This window comes from Odocoileus virginianus, unplaced genomic scaffold, assembly GCF_023699985.2.
Source record: "Odocoileus virginianus isolate 20LAN1187 ecotype Illinois unplaced genomic scaffold, Ovbor_1.2 Unplaced_Contig_20, whole genome shotgun sequence".
In the NCBI taxonomy this organism is placed as follows: domain Eukaryota; kingdom Metazoa; phylum Chordata; class Mammalia; order Artiodactyla; family Cervidae; genus Odocoileus; species Odocoileus virginianus.
In genome coordinates, this window is record NW_027224337.1 from 288,206 (window position 1) to 311,986 (window position 23,781).

At 39.1% G+C, this 23,781-nt stretch overlaps 1 protein-coding gene across 5 annotated transcripts; it reads left to right on the forward strand.

The window, feature by feature from the left end:
- Positions 1 to 1,269: 1,269 nt before the first annotated feature.
- On the forward strand, positions 1,270 to 22,482 carry LOC110149234 (tripartite motif-containing protein 5-like). 5 transcript variants are annotated; one of them, XM_070464189.1, is made up of 9 exons: positions 1,270 to 1,450; positions 2,684 to 2,869; positions 8,874 to 9,356; positions 9,938 to 10,033; positions 10,987 to 11,217; positions 14,718 to 14,740; positions 15,966 to 16,066; positions 16,336 to 16,362; positions 16,578 to 18,309. In XM_070464189.1, exons 3-9 carry the CDS (start codon positions 8,934 to 8,936, stop codon positions 17,234 to 17,236), a joined length of 1,560 nt encoding a protein of 519 aa, XP_070320290.1. In that variant the 5' UTR covers positions 1,270 to 1,450; positions 2,684 to 2,869; positions 8,874 to 8,933; the 3' UTR covers positions 17,237 to 18,309. The 5 variants fall into 5 exon arrangements, with proteins under 5 accessions (XP_070320290.1, XP_070320291.1, XP_070320289.1 ...); XM_070464190.1 differs by lacking the exons at positions 2,684 to 2,869; positions 16,578 to 18,309 and adding an exon at positions 22,277 to 22,482; XM_070464188.1 differs by lacking the exon at positions 2,684 to 2,869.
- The last annotated feature ends 1,299 nt before the right edge of the window (positions 22,483 to 23,781 follow it).

The window sequence follows — 23,781 nt, forward strand, 5'->3', positions numbered from 1 at the left end:
TAATATCCAAAATTTTAAACAGTTCATACAATTCAATATCAAAAAAAAAAAAAAAAAAAACAACCAAAATATCACTGTTTGGCTTATGTCTGGAAATTGCTGCTTATCTGTGTCATTATCTTTATTATAGTTCACCTCTGTCAAGAAAAAACACAGAATTGTTTCTTTACTGTATTATTCAAGGTACTTCAGAGAAACAGAATATCTATTTATATATCTATTTTCATCATGAATATTTATTTGAAGATTCTTTCATGTAAGGAATTGGCTCACATAATTACAGACCCTGAGAAATTCCAGTCCTGCCGTCTACAAGCTGGAAATCTAGGTAACTCAGTCCAAGTTCGAAGCTTGGGGCCACAGTACAGTCTAGTCTAAACGCAATAGAAGAGCTGCATCTCAGCTCAAGTAGGCAGGCAGGAACAGGAAGAACAAATTCTTCCTTCTGCATGTTTGCTCTTTCCATATTCCTCAACAAATTGAATGATGATGCTCACCCACCCTGGGAAAAGCAAACTACTTTACTGAGTCCACAGATCGAATTCTAATCTCATCTAGAAACGACACCCACACAGACACATCTAGAAACAGTCTGACACAAACGAACAGTTGGTGTAAACACACAAAGTTAATTTTACTGCTTCATTTTATAAGATCCTAAGGATTATATGTTAAATAGTATTAGATGTCACTGTTCAACAAAGAACCCTCCTACAGTTTACTCTTTCTCAACCTATTTAGTAAAAGTGTCATTTTGGCCACATGGCATCCAGCTTCTGAATGTCAGCATCAATGAACAACCACTCTGTGATCACCTCTCTGACTGACCACCAGAGTGATTTCAGATTTGTTAAGCCATTTCCTCTAACATGACCTAGCAGGACAGACTGGCCAGATTCACTCCTTCAGCTGGTGGACACAGGCCAGTAAAGAGCAAGTCAATGCTCTGCCTCAGGGGAGCCGTCAGTGCGGGTCTTCACTGGGGTAAAGGGGGTACTTACTCCTGCATCTGACAGTAGTAAGGAAACAAGACAAGGTGGGTGTGTGAAACTGCATTGCTTGGGAAGCCTGGTTTTCCAAAGGATTGACTATTTTGAAGAGACTTGAGAATAGCTTCCCGGAGAAGAGCTGAGGTAAGAATAAAAGGCACTCACTGGCCTATCAAGCGCAGGCACAAAAGCCTCATTACTTTCCAGAAGCCCTACGCGGATGCCTCTTACTGGCCGATAGTTTCTCTCCTTTCCTGCCCAAACTCCACCCACTAGGAGTTAACTTTCAGTTTCCTTCAGGCCCCTGGTGAGGCGAGTGAATCCTGAACTCAAGTGTCCAGGACAAGTGCTCACCCTCCTCCAAGGATTGGCAACTTCTCCATTCATATCTGAGGATAACTAAGTGGTTTGTGGAGGGCAGAATTTGAAAGATACACAAGAAAAAAACGGAATCTGCTTAGGTGAGTTTTATTTGTTGGGGTGGGACACGACTGAAGTGACTTAGCAGCAGCAGCAGCAGCAGCAGCAAGCTGTTCTAAACTGGGGAAAGGCCCAGCCTGCAGGCTTCCGGGTTAGAGTGTTGACTGAAGATCAGTCTGGGGGAGGGGAATTCTTTGGAGAAATGTGGTTGGAGGAAAAGAAAGGCTTTGTTTGTTCCTTGAAGGGACTGTTTATTTCTGTAGGGTGAATCTACCCACAGAGCCTTTGTAATCTGTAAGTATGAATCGAACATACTGAGAACAGCCAGAATCTTTGGTCTTTCAGAGTTGGAAAGTCCCTTCCCTCAATAATAGGTCAAAGGCTGAAGGGTCTTCCAGTTCTGATATTTTATTTTCTATCAGTGTAGAAATACAATATTTCTGCATGGCTCTATAGATCATTTCTCATTCCCTAGGCTTGCCTGTGCTCAGGAGTCAGATGCTGTGACATCTGGCAGGCCCTGCAGCCTCTCATGAATTCACTTGTCCAGACACAGGGAAATGCTGCACTTCCTTACATCCCTAACCTGCTCATGCTTCTCCTTCAGCGGGATGTGCCACCCAGAAGCAGCTCAGCTGAGAGATTGGGGCAAGTAGGAAAACTACTCGGGGCAAGTAGAAAAAATGGGAAAAACTTCCAGAAGTGCCATCTGGAAGCATCTAACTTCTAGTAACAGTGACATCTAACTTTAAGTTTTAAAGACGTGTTACTTGATTGTTACTAAGGGTATCAAAAGATGTTAGAGAAGTGTTAGAAAACGCCGCGGGAAGAAAGAGCCACCTCTAAGGACCGTTGATGAAGGCCTTTATTGGGCGGTCGCTCTCGGGCAGAACTCCCGGGGGCGGGTGAGTGAAGAGACAAAGGGAGTCTGCAACCTGCGGGAAGGGGGGCGGCACCTATATACCCTGGCGGATACGGAAGCGGCGGGACCTTTTCGAATATGCTTGGAGTCAGGCTCTAGGGTGCTGATTGGCCTTTTGTCCCGTGTCGGTTTTTCTTGATTGGCCGGAGTCTTGGCACCTTCGCGTCCATCAGTCTGCCTGGCAACGGGCTGCTGATTGGTGGATGTCTGTCCCTGGTACTTATCTGGGACCTTTTGGCGGGGGCAGTCAGCGTGACCTTTCAAAAGTATTCTTATACCACATCATGAGACTTAACCAAGGAAGTTAAGTCAGAGGAACCACTGTGTTTATCTCCCTTCCTCTTTCCTATAGAAGTTACAGCTGTACCCAGTGTATTCAAGGCACAGAAATGGAAGTCAAATCTCTTTTCTCACCATGACTTCTCTGTTGACCAAATCTTATTTGGACATCATCATCTCTGCTACAAATTCCTTGTCGCCCTCTCAGCCACAGCCAGTGTTAGAAACATCTGAATTCACACAGTGAACCTCTGTCATGGTAATTACTACATGATTTTCAAATAGACTTGTTACTTTACTGCTTCAGGTTTTATTTTGCAACTGTTATAAGTAGTTTATACTGTATAATAGTAGAAGACTGTCTAGCACATAAAACAAAGCACAATTTCACTTTCCAATCTGATTTACAAAAATGATGGTTTCCCATCTAACATCAAGAATTTGTGGCTCTGTCATATTTAGAGAAACAGCTTTATTGCAGTCACAGAAGAAGAAAGTTCTGCTTATAAATTTCCTGTTTGGACTTCTACTTAACTATTGTAGTTTTATGTCCTTTTTTGTTGATCTATAGTTGTTACCTCTGAGATGTTGTGAGTTTGTATTCTCATGAGCTCAAATGTCAGATGACCAACCTGTAAGGTGCAATCACCTGAAGTTTTTAATGTGATTCCTGTTCCCACATCTGTCTTCCTGCTTGTTGGGGAGACATTGGGTCACTGTTTAGGTAGTGGTGAGGTATCATTCTTCATATGTGAGAACTTGTTTCTTCTGTGTCTGGTGATCACTGCTTTGACATTAGCTCTTAGCTCTGCAGAGAAAATAAATTCTGCCACCCCATGTCTGAATGCATGTTCTGATCCTCCCTTCTCGATAGGTTCTTGATGCATCTGAGCATTGGTTGGATCTTGAATGCACTGAGATATAACTAGAGGCCCCTCACCAGATTTGGATCACAGTTTTAGTCTTAGATTTGAATAATGTTAACCTCTGATCTTATTCATCAGAGAGTGATCTGGGGCACTTGATCTTTGCAATCAGGGGCAAAGTGCATATTTTCAGTATCTGTAACATTAGCTGGGTTATATTTCTGGTTCACCTTCAGCCTTATCTTTTTTAAAAAACGTATTTATTTATATAATCATTGGAGGCTAATTACTTTACAACTTTGTGGTGGATTTTGCCATACATCAACATAAGTCAGCCGTGGGTGCACATGTGTCCCCCCCATTCTGAACCCCCCTTCCATCTGCGTCCCCACCCCATCCAGAGGGATGTCTGTCTTGCATATAGAGTCATTACTGTCTTTCTAAATTCCATATATATGTGTTAATATACTGTATTGGTGTTTCTCTTTCTGACTTACTTCACTCTATAATAGGCTCCAGTTTCCTCCACCTCATTAGAACTGACTCAAATGCATTCTTTTGTGTATATGTACCACAGCTTCCTTATCCATTCGTCTGCCGATGGACATCTAGGTTGCTTCCATGTCCTAGCTATTGTAAACAGTGCTGCAATGAACATTGGGGTACATGTGTCTCTTTCAATTCTGGTTTCCTCGGTGTGTATGCCCAGCAGTGGGATTGCTGGGTTGTATGGCAGTTCTATTTCCAGTTTTTTAAGGAATCTCCACACTGTTCTCCATAGGGGTTATACTACTTTGCATTTCCACCAACCATGTAAGAGGGTTGTCTTTTCTCCACACCCTCTCCAGCATTTATGGTTTTGTAGACTTTTTGATTCAGCCTCATCTTTATCAGGATCCTTCATGTAGGATGAACATGGCACAGCTGGAGATTTTCAGTAAGCCTCAGTTGAACTCTGTGCAGGCTGTATAGCTTTCATTCCCTTGTTCAGAGTGAACAGAGATTATTAGCTGTCTCACACTGGAGATCTTTGTTTTGTCATCAAACTTTGGCAACCATTAAGACAGGAATATCACTTGAGATCTTCCTTTTCTTGTTTGTTGCTTCATAGTCCCCTTTGCCTGGAACCTCTGATAGACCCTCTGAGTTTGGACTATGGCCACAGGGCTATAGTGAGTCCAGGTTGAGGAATGAGCATCACTGGGCTACTGTTCTGCGATACCCCCACCGACTGACCACAAGCAGTGGTTTCCAATCTGAATCACCAATCCTACCCATACAACCTCATAAAATATAAACTGCTAGGTTGGCTAAACTTAGCTGGGAGTTACAGGACAGGAGAAATAGCATTGGGCACAGCTGCTTTAGTTGAGCTCTCAGAGATGTTCCTTACAGGAGGGACATTATCCCTGTCATCTCAACTTTGTAAGGAACCATGCTAGATGACTGTGTGTGAGTCCACCATAGGTGAGATAAGCCTAGTTCGGTAAATATCTGAACTCTTTTTAAATGACCATGAGCACAACTTCTAGGGACCTAAAACAGACATAATTTGACAGAAGACTCACAATTCCCTTGTGAAAAATGAGATGTATGTTCATCAATCATCATTTAAATTCCATGCAAAGTCTTTCTAGCCCAAATGCACTTCATACATCAGGCTAGTTTTGCTGTCAACAATGTGGTCATGAAAGGCTGCTGACTTTCCACTTTGTTGTAATCCAGTAGGTTTCCGGAAACACAAAACACATGCAACAAAAACAACAACAACAAAAAACCTTAGGGACAAAAAGGACAATATGATCTTTACAGGAGGAAAATGTCCAGGACTGATATTAACCCTTTTCCCCACATGTCTAATTCAACTCCCTGTTCTGTCCTTTTACCTCCTCTCTTCTCTCACTCTCACCTGCTGCCCAGAATTTCCTTCATCATCTTGTCCCTCAAGCTATCACCGTCTCTACCCTGAGCAGCTGCATCCTACCTGATCTTCCCAATTCCACACTGGGTCCATTCAACATCTCACAACCCAAGGCATAGCTTGTCATGCCCTTACTCTTCTCTGATGGGAAAACATTGATAACTTCTCCTGACTCTCAGAAATGGGTCCTCAAATGTTAAATAATTTGGGAAGTCTCATATGTAATGTCACTGCAGCCTCTTGTAATACAAGCCTAGCAGTCTTTTGTATACAGCCATACTGGCCTTTTAAAACTCATACAAGATGATATGTCTTCCACAAACAGGTCATTTCCTTCACCTAATACACACTTTTTCTCATTCTCTTTTAATGTCTCCTTCATCTTCTTCAGTTTTCAGTTCAATCCTTATGTTTTTAAGTTGGAAGTTTTGGATAATTCCATATTTCCCCCCAGTCTTTGACTTCTGAACAACACATATGTCTCTCTAGTAATGTTTTCTTTATATATATATATATATATATACACACACACACACACACACATATATACAAGTGTTAGTTGTTCAGTTGTGTCTGACTCTTTACATCCCCATGGACTGTAACCTGCCTAGCTTCTCTGTCCACGGAATTCTTCAGGCAAGAATACTGGAGTGGGTTGCCATTCTCTTCTCCAGGGGATCTTCCTGACCCAGGGATTGAAACTGGGTCTCCTGCATTGCACATAGATTCTTAACCATCTGAGACACTAGGGAAGCCTGGTATATGTATATATATAACTGAATTTTAATTTACTATTACTTTCCAAGTGAATAGTAAGCCCATTCATTGTAGTTTAAACCCTATGTTTCCACTTTCTATGTATGGATATTTGTCCAATTGACAATACACAATTCTTTGTCAACAATAATTAGTTGAATGATCTTGGCTAATATTTTGAGAATATTTTTCTCAAAAGCAGCATTAATTTCATCTGTGTTATGTATCTGACTCATGTGATCCTATGAATCTATTTGCACCATCTTGCTCCTTGCCATGCTCATACTTTCATGTTATTAATCTCCTATCAATGTCCTTGGTTGGCATGTTTCTGGACCAAAATGAAATCAATATTTACACACTTGAGACTACCCAGGACCTCTTAGCTTGTCTAGGTCTCCTTACTTCTACACCCTCATTGCCTTGGTATTAATTGGGCCCATGAAGTCACCTCTGTTTGTCTTTGACTAACTCAGTGGGTTAGGAGGCCTCTCAAGGAGGACTCTGAATTCCCATTCTGTGTATTAATGATATGATTTTTGCAGGTCATTATCTTTATTTTCACATCTGATAAAGGATTTTTTTTTTTTTACTATATACACAAACCTATTGTCATATATTATGGCATGCTAATAAGGGAAATCACTGTAAATATTCAACAAATGATGGTAAGAGTTATACTATAATAAGTCATCAGAAGGGTCTATGTGACAAAAGAACATGTAAAGAGAGAGTGTCCTGAAGTATGAGAGATTCATACTCCAGTCAGAATGGCCATCATTTAAAAAGCTACAAATAATAAATGCTGGAGAGGGTGTAGAGGAAAAGGAATCCTTCTAGACTCTTGGTGGGAGTGTAAATTTTTGCAGCCACTATGGAAAAGATTACGGAGGTTTTTTAAAACAAATAAAATAGAGTTCTGTATAATCCTATAATCCCACTCCTGGACATATATCCAGATTAAATTCTAATTCCAAAAGGTGCATGCATCACCCCAGTACTCATTGCAGCACTATTTACAATAGCCAAGACATGGAAGCAGCCTAAATGTCCATCAACATATAAATAAAGAATATATACAATGGAATATTACTCATAAAAAAGAATGAAATAATGTCATTTGCAGCAACATAGATGGACCTAGAGATTATTATATCCAGTGAAATAAGACAGAAAGAGAAAGAGAAATATTGTGATATCACCTATATTTGAAATCTAAAAAAAATGACATAAATAAATTTATTTACAAAACAGAAATAGACTCATAGACATAGAAAACAAACTTATGGTTACCAAAGGGGATGGGTAAGGGAAACAAATTAGGAGTTTGGAATTAACATATACAATCTACTCTACTTAAAATGGATAAATAAGGGTTTCCTATATAGCACAGGTAACTATACTCAATGTCTTATAATAACCTTTAATGGGAAAAGAATATGAAAAAGAATATATATACATGTGTGTGTATGTGTATATATATACACATATATATATGCATGCATGCCCAGTTTCTCAGTTGTGTCTGATTTTTTCAGAGTCCATGGACTATTCTGTCAGGCTCCTCTGACCATGGGATTCTCTAAGCAAGAATGCTGGAGTGGGCTGCCATTTCCTACCCCAGAAATGTTCCTGACCCAGAGATCAAACCCACATCTCCTGCATTGGCAGGCAGATTCTTTACCACTGTGCCACCTGGAAAGCCCACGTGTAATACACACACACACACACACACACACACACACACATACACGTGCATATGTATGCATGCTTAGTCACTTCAGTTGTGTCCGACTCTTTGAGACCCTATGGACTGTAGCCCGCCAGCTTCTCTGTCCATGGGATTCTCCAGACAAGAATACTGGCATGGGTTGCCTTTCCCTCCTCCTGAGGATCTTCCCAACCCAGAGACTGAACCCAGAAGCCTATATATATATATGTATAGGCTTCCCTGGTAGCTCAGCTAGTAAAGAATCTGCCTGCAATGCAGGAGACCCTGGTTCAATTCCTGGGTTGGGAAGATTCCCTGGAAGAGGTCATGGTAACCCACTCCAGTATCCTTGCTTGAAGAATCCCTATGGACAAAGAAGCATAGCAGGCTACAGTCCATGGGGTCACAGAGTCAGACACGACTGAGCAACTAAACACAGCACAGCACAGAATATATATATATATATATATATATATACACACACACACACACATACACATATATATAGATAATCACTTTGCTGTACACTTAATACTAACACAACATTCTAAATCAACTATACTTCAATTAAAAAAAAAAAGAGTGAGTAATACTGATACACCATGAGGAGAGAAGAGCAGGTATAAGAGCCCAAATACTTAAATGCTTTAGGGCTTTTTACATTGAGGATGTGCTTTTAGCATGGAGGAGAAAAAGCAGGATAGATGGTGGGTCACTCACAGATCTTAGTAAGAAAAGCTCACTAGTTTTTGTTTTGGTAAAGAAAAATAACAATCAATGCATAGATAAGGATAGATGAAATTTGTCATGTGATATAAGATGGAAATAAAATGTTTAGAATTATAAAAAATCATTTTACCAGGTCAAGAAGCTCTTTTTTTAATGTCTCCACCTTTTATTTTTTATCCTTCAATATTTTGTTCTTGGGTCATCCTTGATTTCTAGATAACAAGTGTCATTTTACTTCTACTTTTCTTACTCTGCACTTTTAATCTTTCCAATCATTCAGGGATCTGTGAACGAGAGAACCGTCAGAAGTCAAGACAAGAAGGAGCAGTGAGCAACTGCCATGGCTTCAGGAATCCTGGTGAACATACAAGAGGAGGTGACCTGCCCCATTTGCCTGGAGCTTCTGACAGAACCCCTGAGCCTTGACTGTGGTCACACCTTCTGTCAAACCTGTATCACTGTAAACGACAAGGAATCCATAATTGGCCAGGAGGGGAACAGAAGCTGCCCTGTATGCAGAGTTAGTTTTGAGCCTGGGAACCTGCGGCCTAACAGGCAGGTGGCCAATATAGTGCAGAGGCTCCAAGAGGTTAAGGGGAACCTAGAGGAAGAGCAGAAGAGAAATCTCTGTGCTCACCATGGAGAGAAACTCCAGCTCTTCTGTGAAGAGGATAGGAAGGTCATTTGTTGGCTTTGCGAGCGATCTCAGGCGCACCGAGGTCATGAGACGTTCCTCTTGGAGGAGGTTGCACCAAAGTACCAGGTAAGAGACCAGAATGGAGAAAAAACACAGCAGGAAATGGTACTTGAGGGAAATCTCGACTTTGCATTGGACTTTAATTACCTGACTACCAGGGACTTAAGGCCTGTGATCCTTTTCTTCGTATGCCTACCTTCAGACATGTGAAGAAAATTTCTGTGCATTCCACCCACGTATAAGCAAACAAATGGACTCTTGGGCAAAAGTAGACATTCATATATCTTGTGCTAGGGCGTGGACATCTGGGGCCAAGAGAAGCTCTCATTACCCTTCTGAACATGATATGTTACTAGGACACTGGGTGGATTGAGGTGTAAGTTTTTTTTTTTTCTAACAGAATCAAGTTTCTTCCAAAACAAAGAGAACCAGTCTTCTCTTGGTGAGGGGACAGTGTCTCCTATATCTTGAGTCTCAAAGAACACATTCACTATCAAGGTCTTCTCCCAAGTCAGAGATTCTAGTCACTTTCACAGTTTCTGTTAAGTCTATTCTCTTTGGAAATCAGCCTTATTTATCGCATTTATCCAATATAGTGATGCTGAGAAAGCCCATATCTTGACACTGGTGTGATTCTTCTCTCACAGAAAACGCTCCAATCATGTCTGCAGAAGCTGAAGGCAGAGAAACACGAAGCTGAGGAGTTGGAAATTAAAGTCAGAGAAGAGATGTCTACTTGGAAGGTATGAGAAGACACTTCCTGAGAAAGTTAGACAGGTGCAGGACCTTGGGTTGGTCACAAGGAGATGCCTTTTTCTTTGCACCATGACAGTTAAGTCATTTGGCTCATCCTTTTCTTCAGCCTTCCTATAATTGGTGTGGTATTAAAAAGGGACCATACCACAAATAAACATAAATACTGGAGGGGGAGCATTTATAGAGAGGGCCTCTCTGATCAGGATGGCTAGGAAATTTCATATTCCATTCTTGCCATGTTTATTAGTCTTCTCAGGGAGATATCTGACAATGGCTCATCGTTCTGCCCTCAGTGTTCAACGTTTTGGGAGAGGGTGGTGGGAGGGGGTCAGGAGTAATGGAGGGAGGCATGGGCATCCTGGACAGATGTGTGAAGGCTGCCCACACCCAGAGATCCCATTTGGCTCTGAGTTGCCTTCAACAGTGCAGACTTGGGACCATTATTTTGAAATATGGTAAAGAGAAAGAAATTATAAACAAAGTCAGCTACCCCAAGTTTTGCTTTCCTCTTTCTATTTCACTTCCTTGTGGACTCCCCTGATAGTTCAGTTGGTGAAGAATCTGCCTGCAATGCAGGAGACCCCAGTTCAATTCCTGGGTGGGGGAAGATCCCCTAGAGAAAGGGATAGACTACCCACTCCAGTATTCTTGGGCTTCCCTTATGGCTCAGCTGGTAAAGAATCCACCCACAATGTGGGAGACCTGGGTTCAATCCCTAGGTTGGGAAGATCCCCTGGAGAAGGGAAAGGCTACCTACTCCAGTATTCTGGCCTAGAGAATTCCATGGACTGTATAGTCCATGGGGTTGCAAAGAGTCAGACATGACTGAGAGACTTTCACTCCTTGTGGGAACTTCCCAAGCAGAATAGTTATTTTTCTGACTCCCAGTCTCAGGCCGATGGCCCAAGTCCCTCTCTCTGTCTTTTTCTCATTCCTGAAGACTCAAATACAAAATGAGATGCAAAGTGTCCAGGAAAACTTTACAAGACTAAGACAAATCCTGAACAGTGAGGAGGTGAAAGAACTGAAAAAACTGAAGGATGAGTTGGAAGTTATTCTCAAAGAGCTGGCAGAATCTGAGAATGATCTGGTCAAAGAGAAGCTGTTGGTGACCAATCTCATCTCAGATGTGGAGCACTATTTGCAAGGGTCAACAATGGAGCTGCTGCAGGTAAGACTTGGAAAGGAACCCCAGCATCTGAGGCATGAGAGAATTAGGTTCCTGTGATCCTTCTGATGCCCTCGCGGAGGTTGCTTTAACCCTGCAATATACCTTCTCTGCATCTATTTCAGAGGTTATAAGAATAACTGAATTATTCAATGTAGGAATAACAAGGAAAAGTTCTATTTTTACTGTTATCAAGCTCATTGCAAACAGTTCACTGTCTAGAGAAGACTTATTATGTTCAGTGATTTTCCATAAGCCCCTGTTTTCTGCGGTCCTGTGCTAAACATTTATCAAGTACCTTTTCATGATTCAGATTATCACAGACAAATTAACTTCAGATTCCAAGAAGGTTGTTTTCCTCAATGTGTTGAGATTGTCTATCTTTTTCTGTTTTTGAAGACAGTTTATGAAGAACTGTTATTTATCTTTAAATACTCAGTATAATTTACCAGCATTGCCATTTCACTCTGGGTTTTTTCTTATTGGAAACGTTTAAAATATACATATTTTTTTCTTTCTTTTTCACTTGTATTAAGGTTATTTAGATTTTTGCAGTCCGTTAGTCCTTTATTGTATGTTTTTGTAGGAATCTGTCTATCCTAAGTTGTCTGGTTTGTAAACATAAAGTTAGTTATAACAATTCCTTATTGTACCTTTAATTTCCATAGTACTCAGAGCAAAGTCCCTTTTTGTATTCCAGATTTTCCTCTTTCACTTTTTTCCCTACTCCTTTTAGTTATTTTTGTCAATTATATTAATTTTTTTTCAAAGTATTATTTCATTGATTTTATTTATTTTGTAAATTTTCTTATGCATTTATTTCTGCTCTCATATTTATTGTTTTCTTTGTGTGTTTGTATACACTTTTGCACGTGCATTGTGTGCATGTGTAATGTGTATGTGTATGTGCACTGTTTTTTTACAACTTTTCTTTCTTAGTAGATCACTGATTTGAGAGCATCTTAATAATATAAGCAGCAGTGTCTTAGTTTTTTTCCATTAATTTTGATTTAGTGTTTGTTTTTATTCAGATAAACTTATTTTCATATTTCCTATGCAATTTCTTTTTGTTAAAACGTAGATATTTGAAGGTGTATTGTTAATTAGTAATACTTGGTGATTTTTGAATTTTACTTCTGCTCTAGATTTCAAATTTAATTCAATTGTAATCAGAGAATATATATTTTATTCCTTTAAACTTTTAAATTCACTGATAATTGTTTATGGCCTCAGATATTGTAGGTCCAGAAAAATTTACATTATGAAAAGATTGTGTATTTTGCATTCATTGGGTGAAATGGTCTATAGATGTCAGGTCAAGTTGGTAGATTGTATTGTCCATGTCTTCTATAATTGGGTGGTTTCCATATAAACTGTTCTCTCATTATTGAAAGTGAGTTGAAATCTGCAACTGCTATTGTTAAATTCTGCATTTTTCCTTTTAATTTTGCTTGGTGAATTTTAAATCTCTATCGTTATGTTTAAATCTCTGTACATGTATGCACATGTATAATTGGTTTATCTTTTTGATGTACTAAACCTTTTATCATTATAAAACTATCCTCTCATTCGTTCATAATTTTTATTGTTTTAAAGTCAGTTTTTTTCCTCATAATAGTATAAAAATTTGAAATCATTAGAGCTTGCATGATCTATAGTTTTTCTCTTTTTACTTTTGCACCCACTCCACTGTTCTTGCCTGGAGAATCCCAGGGACAGGGGAGCCTGGTGGGCTGCCATCTATGGGGTCGCACAGAGTTGGACACGACTGAAGCGACTTAGCAGCAGCAGCAGCAACATTTGTATCTTTAAATCTAAAATACATCTCTTATAAATGACAATCACTAATTCTTCCCTTTTTATCCCATCCAACAATCTCTAACTTTTTAGTTGGGGTATTAAGATGATAGCTTTAATACAAATACTGATTAGCTGTATTTAAACTTCACTATTTGCTTTCTACTTGGCTATTATAGTTTTCATTCTTCTCTTTCTTCTTAACTAGCTTCTTTTGTGTTAAACAAATATTCCTGGTATAAAATTTTAAGCTTTCCTATTTTTAACTGTATTTAAAAAAAATTTTTTTTCCTCTGTGGTTTGCTCTAGTGACTACAGTGTTTCCTATCCTACCATGATCTACTTCACACTAAAACTAATTTATTTTCAGTAAATACAGAACCTTCCTGTAACATTGCTTCATTTCTTCCCAGCAACAACACAATGATGATTTTAATATGGACACCTGATTGTATGTAAACTAATAACTGCAGGCTTCTGAACTTTTGGTTACACTGGAAGGGGAAGCTCTCTTCTGGAGTTTATATCAGGAGATTCATCTCTTTAAACTCAGAATAAAGTCAGTAGAGCTGGAATGAACAAAATTGGCAAAAGACACAAGCCGGCTTCTGATGACAAGGTTTGGGCTTAAGGATTAGACTTTGAATAAATTTGTAACTGCCCCGCCACAATCATTTATTTTCTCTCTACTTATTCTAATTTTACTTAATTTTTGTGATATACACAAAAGAGCTTTAATACAGAGAATTTTATCAAAAATGACTGGTTGCTCTTGTTTTTGTTAACATGGAGGAAATAAAGCTTCATGAAAAAGAGATCAGATAAAATGATGTATATCTATTATAACTAATAAACTAATAAAATAATATATGTGATGATTAAGAAGATTACATGGCTAAAAACTGTCAGCAGACTCAGTATAGACTACAATACAGATAAATGCTCTAGTTTTTGGACAGTGGCTGAATGCATATTGGTAACATTATAAAAATGGGGTACAAGAGAGGAGAGAATCTGATTGATGAATAGTAAGTTACATATTAGACATCGTAAGTTACTGATTCCTGTGGCTTATGTTTAACTGAATATATTAACAAGCATTTAAGAGACAAAGCTGAGTAAAACTAAGGCATTAGAAATCAACTGTACTTACAGAAGTAAGTATGCTGGATTTAAGGGAGTGTGACATCACTTATAGTGTATAAAATGAGATGAGAGAGACCAAAAAACCACCTACAGTAACACATTTGTTTGCTTGTACTCTCAACAAGTGCAGTATAAATAGCTTGAGGAATACTAGGATTATGAACTCATCTTTGATTCTCTAAAGCCTGGTTTAATGCTTGGCAAATATTAATACATCACTGTACAGTTTTGTTGAATAAATGGAAGAATTGTGAATTATTCAAATCATCTCATGGGTAACCAAACTTACAAGCTTTTTGTTTTTCCCATAAATATGTCTCATCTCCAGATACTAGAAGTCTCCCTCATGCTTCTACAAAGGTCAAAGCCTTTTACCTTTGGGAAATCTGACAGCATCGCATGTGTCTTCTGGAATGACTGGCTTCACTTGTCTCCACTTTTTGGCTCTTACATTGAGATCATCTTTATTCCCACAATCAAGGGCTGATGGGGATGTGAATAAGCTTGTGAAGTGGGGAGCCTTACTACTTTTTGACTCATGTTTTCTCTTTTCTCACTAGGATGTGAATGTTATCATGAAAAGGTATGTGTGGGAAACCAGAGATAGTCCATTTATGCTGTGAAAATAAAATAAATCCCTTAGAGTTATCTGATGGCCAATTAGGATAAAACAATGCTCAAGGCAGAAAAATGGAGGATAGTCTTATTTTAAATTTCTGTTCATACATCAGGACTAGATTGTTTTATAAACATTGATAATGGACTGGATTCTATATTAGAGCATATTGATTGTTGGAAGTTGCAGAGTTTGGGTCAGTACCAGTATTAAAATACAGTAGCAGATCCCCATGACTTCATAAATTTAACTCACACTGTGTGTCAATATGCAACTCAGGTTCCCATATTTAGTAGGTGCTTGACTTGTCATGTGAAGGTTGAGTCTTCTTTTCCTGCCAAGCACCTAGAATTGGAGACAACTCCTTTATATTTTAATTTCTGCTCCCAGAAGAGACAAAGTCCTTGTGTATTTTTCTGCTTAGATTTCCAAAAACAGACTTGAATCTCAAGGGATATTTTGGCCCTGGAGCAAACTATTGATCAAGCTTGGTCACATACTCGAGAAACCAGAACAGAAAGGTAGAATCATTGTGTCTGAGTTTGCACACCTACATGGCAACATCAAGATCTTTGCAAATAAGATCTTTTCAAAGTCTGACTTTGAAAGTCAGACTACTCTTTATTATTCATAATGTCTTCTTTTCCAAGAGTTTGTAATTATTCCTAGTGATTGTGAAATCTCAGGGTATTCTGAGAGTCTCTCTATTGGACAGAAGTCTGAAGATCTTGGGACTCTAGAGAGTGTTCTCATACCTGGTATGTCTCAAATACCCAGGAGCCAGATTCTGCAACCTCACTTTCTGACTCTTTCCTGGAAACACACATCTGTGCAGGGACTTTTCCACAAATTATTTTTTTTAGATACCAAAGTTTTGTTTTGTAAAATCCATTGCCTCATATAATTTCATATGATCCCTAGGAGGTGGAGGATGGTGCGTTAATGATTTCATTATAGAAGGAAGAAACTCCCCTTTTGATATTTTAAGACCATCCAGGTCACACAGAGGTACCTGGGAAGGTAGACATGAACACTTTCTTTCTTGCTCCAAGATCAGGCATCCACTCTCTTCTTTCTCAAGGTCTCCAGGAAAGACAATTCAAGCCCATAAACAGGGTGAAAATATAGCAAGCCAGTGGTTTAGAGGGGGAAAAAAAATCACATTTGTGGGCATCAAATTTGTCTTCCCTAGGAGTGAATCCTTGGCTCTGAAGAAGCCAAAAACTTTCCCCAAGGAACAGAGGAGAGTGTTTCGAGCTCCTGATCTGAGAGAGATACTGCGTGTGTTTAATGGTGAGGAATGCTGTTGGAGGGCTTGTTTGATGGAGGGAAAATGAGTAGGAGGCTTCAATTTCTATGTGTGGATGGAGACAGCAAAGCCTAGACACTATGTGCTAATGATGTGGTCATATTTATGGGGGGTGACCGGGGGCTTGGTTCATCCTGTCTTTTGCCAGTTCACTACCTCACCATAGCCATTCCCCTCATCTGTAAGAAAATAGATTTCAGGGCTGACTCTATTGCTTATATTTAATATTGTGAATTTTTTTTTATCATTTCAGAGCTGACAGATGTGCAACGCTACTGGGGTAAGGAGGCATCATAGTATAATCAAGCCACCCTGTTTTCATCATCTTTTAGAATTTTTCATTTTCTAGCAGGTCCCATGTTTTAAGACCCATGTTTTCCCTCCCAACACACGCAAACATATTACTTTTCCAGCCAAGTTATTCTAAAGATCCCTTTCAAAATGTCACAAGAAAACTACATCATTACCCTAACCCACGCCTATATTTTTCAACAGTTCGGGTGACCCTGAATTCTCCCAAGGGTGCAAATGTTGTCATTTCTCCGGATCAGAGACAAGTGAGATATGCGTCCAATCACCAAGTCTTTAATACACTTCAGAATCATAATTATGAAAATTTTGGTGTCCTGGGCTCCCCAGTTATCACATCAGGGAGACATTACTGGGAGGTAGACGTGTCAGAGAAACGTGCCTGGATCCTGGGGGTATGTGGTGAAAACTGTGAAAATATCATGATGCCATCATTAGAAACCAGTGGAAATTTTCGAAATGTTTATTCAGGATATCGAGCTACAATTTTGGGTAGTTATTCAGAATATAAACCTAACAATGACAGTAGTCAAAATGTTTATTCAAGATATCAACCTAAAAATGGCTATTGGGTCATAGGGTTAAAGAGTGATTCTGTATATAATGCCTTTGATGAGTCTTCCTTCTCATATCCTGTGATTTTAACCCTCTCCCTGAGTGTTTCTCCCCATCGTGTTGGGGTTTTCCTAGACTATGAGGCGCGCACTGTCTTATTTCTCAATGTCACCAACCATGGGTTTCCCATTTATAAATTCTCTTCATGTTCCTTTCCTCAGAGAACAGTTCCATATTTCCATCCTATGCAATGTGAAGGGCCCATGACTCTGTGTTCACCAACCTGTTGAGTCTTCTGACATTCACACTCCCTTCTCTATAGTGCCTCTTACTGGTGCATCTAACACACCTGTCCTTATCTGCAACATTCTTACCCTTTTTCCTTGCTGCCTTTCTTTTTTTTCCATTTGAACATCCTTCATTCATTAAGAGGGTGAACAATTTCCCTTGTGTCATATTTTCCCCAATATCAGGTATGTGTTAGAAAATCTTAATTAATTTTCCTTACCCATGGTAAAATGATGGATGCCCCATAAAGAAAGAGCAGTATTGATGTAACACCTTTGCCAAATTTTACAATCTCATTTACTCTGCCACTGGCTGAGAAAATGAAAGAAAACTTTTCGACAACATTTGTATATTAGACCTAGTATAGGAGTCCTTCCCTAAAGAGTGAGTGCTGAGCTGTGTCTCAGTTTATCCATGATGCCCATATTCATTAAGGAATTGAGGGGAAAATATCATAAATGATATGTACTAAGAATGAAAATTTTGTGTTCAGAGTGTCTAAATTCAAGCCCTGTCTCTACATATTAGAAGTGTAAACTTGAATGGCATATTTAAGTGATATGTTTATTTTCTTAAAGCAATCTTGTTATAAAATTGTACCATATACAAGATCATTGTGAGAAAATAAATGCAACCAAGTGTAAAGCATATAACTGTCTCAATAATAAATATTTTATCTATTAATTACTAAACAACATAACCTATATCAGTGTTTCATTAAACAGATTTGTTCCAAAGTCTCATTTTTCAGATCCTAGATACCTCTGTGCTGCTGTCAAGACTACTGTAGCTCTTCGTGCCATAAAAAAGTGTGTGTGTGTGTATGTGTATGTGATCACAGAATTTTATTATAATTCTTATGTTTCTACAAAATAGCTCTTATCAAGTAAACTAAATTCTATAGAGTTCAGTTTCTCATTTAGAAAGTCACCTGATTAATATTGTGAAAATTAAACAATACAACATTTGCAATAACTTCTGTAATTTCTAGCCTATAAGGGGAAGCCCAGTATAAATGTCTATTCCTTTTTGTTTCCTTCTCACTGTGATTGAAATAAATCGTTTTCAGAATACATGTTACTTTATTTTCAACATTATTTCTTTATTTTAAGAAACAGAATAAATTGAAGAATTGCAATTTTTTCTCAATCTTACCTAACTGCTAAATAAATGTTTTTGGATAGCCACATTATCTCACATTTTAAACATTTTCTGTAGTAATTCTATTTCATTGAAGTTGAATTTCATTTTGTGGTCTGTTTGAAAGTGCAAGTCACTCAGTTATGTGTAACTCTTTGTGACCCCATGGACTATAGCCTGCCAGGCTCCTCTGACCATGGAATATTTCAGGCAAGAATACTGGAGTGAGTAGCCATGCCCTTCTCCAGGGGATCTTCTTGACTCAAGGATTGAACCCAGGTCTCCTGCATTGTGAGCTGATTCTTTTCTGTCTGAGCCACCAGGGAAACCCATGGTCTGTTTGTCCAGCTTTAAAAAGTTCACAATGATTACATTCACAGTAAAAGTGATACATTAATACTCAAAATTGTAGTCATGGGATCTCGTAACAGTGGTGTAGATAAATGTTTTCTGAGCCGTGGTCAGACTTTTGCACTGAGATGAAAGTTCATAAAAAGGAAGAGAAAATTCTACTATCTTCCTTTAGTGAGATTAGAGAAAATTATTTCTGAAATGAATATTCTTTCAGGGACTGATAGAATCCCCATATCTTTTGGAATTTTTCCCCAGTCTTCCTCCAATCAAATCATAGTTCATTTTTTTCTTTCTAAAGAAATAAAATGGATTATTTGTTTAAGCTATAACTATTTTTATTCCTGTTCTCAGGAATTCTCAACTTTCTCATTTTAGGAAGACCTTTGATGAGACAAGGGTTATCAAGGAGGACTTTTCCACTGTTTCTGTGTGTGTGTGTATGTGTGTGTGTTTGTATGCACAATCAATATCTTAGTACTGATTCTTGGACACAGAAAAAAAAATGGGCTTTTAAATTTTCCCTTTGACCTCTGCCTTCTTGTCTGTCCACTGCTACTATGACTAAAGTTCTGACTTACTAGGAAAAATCTGTACTCTTGAAATATGCCTTTTCTTTTACTGGAATGCCCCATTCTCCAGTTCAGGATGAAGCACCTAGTTATGAGAAAATGAAGATCTGAATGTCTATATACAAAAGAAAAGATCTGTTCACTGTGTGGTACTCGCTTTCTCACAGAGGTTCTTGACCCCAGAAATGAAGCCACCTGCTGCTGAAAAGAATAGAAATCTATAAGTTTCTCCCAGTAACAGATTCTCTTCTCAGTAAAAGACTAAAAGTGTCCTGGAATTTCATCAATAACTGATGCTGGGAAAACTAGACAGTTATATGTAAGAGACTAGAATTGAACATTTCCTCAGACTGCATACAAAAGTAAATTAAAAATGGATTAAAGCCCTAAATGTAAGCTTTGAAAGCATAAAACTCCTAAAAGAGAATGTAAGTAAGACAGTTTCTCATAAAAATCATTGCAATATGTTTTTGAATCTGTCTCCTAAGGCAAAAGAAATAGAAACAAAAACAAAAAAAAGAATGAGGCCTAATTAAAAGCTTCTGCACAACAAGCAAAACAATTGGCCAAATGAAAAGACAACATACAGAAAGGAAGAAAATATTTGCAAGTGATATGACCACTAGGGGTTAATATCAAAATTTATCAAAAAAAACCAAGACCCCAATAGCAAATAAATAGAAGCCTGGAATAGACATTTTTCTAAAGAAGACATAGATTTCTAACAGGCACATGAAAAAATTCTCAACATTGCTAATCATCAGGTTTGATGAAAATCAAGCGTACAAAGAAATACCACCTAACATTTGTCAAAATGACTATTGTCAAAAATTCCACAAATATAAAGAGAAAATAAATAGCACAAATAACAAATGTTGGTGAAGAGGGAGGTAAAACGGAACACTGGCACAGTATTGATGAAATTTCTAATTGGTGTAGGCCCTATAGAAACAGTACAGAGGTTCTTCAAAAAGCTACGGTAGAAATACCATATGATTCAGCAATTCCACTCCTGGGTACGTGTCTGAAGAAAATGAAAATATCAATTAAAAAAGATATATGCACCCCAAAGTTCACAGCAATATTATTTCTTATGGACAAGATAGGGAAGCAGCCTAAGTGTCCACACAGATGACTGAACAAGTTGTAGTGTATATATACACTACATGTCTGACTATGGATCAGAAGAGTCCAGGTTCGACTCCTGGCTGACTCGCAGTGGGCATCATCATTCGGGGGCTTCCCTGGTAACTTAGCTGGTAGAGAATCTGCCTGCAGTGCAGGGACCCCAGTTTGATTCCTGGGTTGGGAAGATCTGCTGGAGAAGGAATAGGCTACCACCTCCTGTATGCTTGGGCTTCCCTTGGCTCAATCTGCCTGCAATGTGAGAGACCTGGGTTTGATCCCTGGGTTGGGAAGATTCCCTGGAGAAGGGAAAGGCTACCCACTCCAGTATTCTGACCTGGAGAATTCCATGGACTGTATAGTCCATGGGGTCTCAAAGAGTTGGACAGGACTGAGTGACTTTCACTTTCACTTTTCATACATAATGGAATACTACTTACCTATAAAATAAAGTGAAATTCTGCCATTTGCAACATGCATGGACCTAAAGTGCATTATGCTTAGTGAAATAAGTCAGATAATGAAAGAAATGTGTTATCACTTTTATGTGGAATCAAAAAAATAAAACAAAGTTATATAAAAAAACAGACACAAGGCGAGGGTGGGATGTTCTGAGAGAATAGCATTGAAATAAGTATACTATCAAGGGTGAAACGATCTCCAGCCCAGGTTGGATGCATGAGACAAGTGCTCAGGGCTGGTGCACTGGGAAGACCCAGAGGGATGGGGTGGGGAGGGAGGTGGGAGGGGGGATCGGGATGGGGAACACATGTAAATTCATGGCTGATTCATGTCAATGTATGGCAAAACCACTACAATACTGTAAAGTAATTAGCCTCCAACGAATAAATGAAAAAAAAAAAAAAAGACACAAAATCCTAGATATAGAGACCAATCTGGTGGTTACAACTGGTGAGTGGGAAGCAGGGAGAAACGAGGTATTTATATAGGATTAAGAGATACAAACTACTATGTATAAAATAAATAAGCTACAAAAATACATTGTATACCATGGGCAAATCTAACTGTTGCTTGTAATAACTTTAAATGCACTCCAATATATAAAAACATAGAGCTTCCCAGGTGGCGCTAGTGGGAAAGAACCCTCCTGCCAATCCAGGAGAGATGTAATAGAGATGCAGATTTGATCCCTGGGTGGGGAAGATCCTCTGGAGGAGGGCATGGCAATCCACTCCAGTATTCTTGCCTGGAAAATCCCATGGACAGAGAAGCCTGGCAGGCTACAGTCCATGGGGTTGCAAAGAGTCGGACACAACTGAGCGACTTTCACTTTCATATAAAAAAAATTGAATATTTGAAATTTAGATACTGAGAAGACCTGCTTGATCCAGTTGTCTGTGTCCCTCTCCCCTGTACTCCGCCCCCCCTCCCCAATAGCAGAGCCTATGTCTCAGGGGATCCTGGATTCAAGGAAAGAGTGCATCATCTTGGTGATGACAGCAAATCTAGCTGAAACAAGGCAACAATGACCTTGGTGGCATAAGATAGTGAAAGTCGCTCAGTCATGTCAGACTCTTTGCAACCCCACGCCAGGCTCCTCTGTCCATGAGATTAGCCAGGGAGGATCACGGGAGTGGATTGCCATGCCCTCCTCCAGAGGATCGTTCCAACCCAGGAACCCAATCTGCATCTCTTACGTCTCTCCTGGGTTGGCAGGCGGGTTCTTTACCACTGGCACCACCTGGGAAGCCCTACAGAGATGGTGGAGGCTGGAAATTGCCATCTCTCAAACACAACCAGAGGCAAAGCAGATAGGAGAGCTCAAAACCTTGTTGCCACCTACTGGAAAACAAAGGAAAGGACTGTCTCAAAATCTGTCATTTAATTTCACAGGCACAGAGAACAATTCATCAAGCAGTGTGAAGAAGCACAGTAAACCATTCAACAAAGAGAAAATGACAGTTCTTCAGAGACCGAAGAAAGTAACAGAATGTTTTGATCTAACTGATAGAGAATTCAAAATAGGTCTGAAGAAACTCAAAGAGATAAGAAAACTAAGAAAAGCAGTTGAATGAGCTCAGAAATAAAATTACAGAACAGAGGAATGCTTTCCCAAAAAGACTGAACCTAAAGAAAAGCCAAACAAATTCTGGAGCTGAAGAACACACACACAACGGGGTAAAGAATTCACTAGAAGACATAGAAAATAGAGCAGACCATAGGAAGAGAGAATTTGTGAGCTCACAGAAAGAAATCTACGAATGATACAAGTAGAAGAGGAAAGAGAAATATGACACTAAAAAGTGAGGAACACTTCTCTGGTAGCTCAGTGGTAAAGAATCCCCCAGCCAAAACAGGAGACATGAGTTGGGTCCCTGATTCATGCTGTGAAGCAACTAACTTTACAGCCTGTGCTCTGCAGCAAGAGAAGCCATTTCAGTGAGAAGCCCGTATGTCGCAAGTAGAGTACCCGTATGTCGCAAGTAGAGTAGACCCCACTTGATACAAATAGAGAAAGCCTGTGTGCAACAAACATCTAGCACAGCCCTAAGTAAGGAAATAAGGAAATTCTGTAAGAGCTAGCTGACAGTTTTAGGAAGGGCACTACTAGCGCAATGTGTATCCCATTAGAAAAAGAGAGGAAAGAACGAAAAGAACTATTATTTAAAGAAATCCAACTTTTCTTTATTCCCAATAAATAATCCAGTATTTATTAATATTTAAAGGCTCCAATAGAATCAAAGTTAAAAAAAAAAATAAAGTGGATCAGGGATATCTGCTCTCATCCCTACTTGCTCCCCAAAATTTCCAGTTTCTTTAACTATGGACAATCTTTGATTTGACAAGAGATTCTCAGGAGAATGTTTTTTCCAGTTTCTGTGTCTGTATGTGTATGCACGTACTCATATCTTAGCTCTCATTCCCTCAACAAATTGGATAATGTCCAACCAACTTGGGGAAAGCAAACTACTGAGTCTTCAGATGCAATTCTAATCTCATCTGTAAACAACACACTCACAGACACACCCAGAAAGAATGTCTAATCTGGGCACCCAGTGACTTAGTCTTGTTGACATGTGTGCTCAGTTGTGTCTGACTCTTTGCTACCCCTTGGACTGTAGCCTGCCAGGCTTCTCTGTCCATGAAATTTTCCAGGCAAGAATACTGGTGTGGGTTGCCATTTCTTACTCCAGAGGATCTTCCCAATACAGGGATTGAACCTATGTCTCCTGGGTCTCTTGAATAGGCAGGCAGATTCTTTACCACTGAGCTACCTGGGAAGCCCCTTGTTGACACATAAAATTAACCATCTCACTAATTTTCCTACTTTATCATTATTATGTTAAGGTCATAGGGATTATATGTTAAATAATATTAGATGACATTGCCCAATAAAT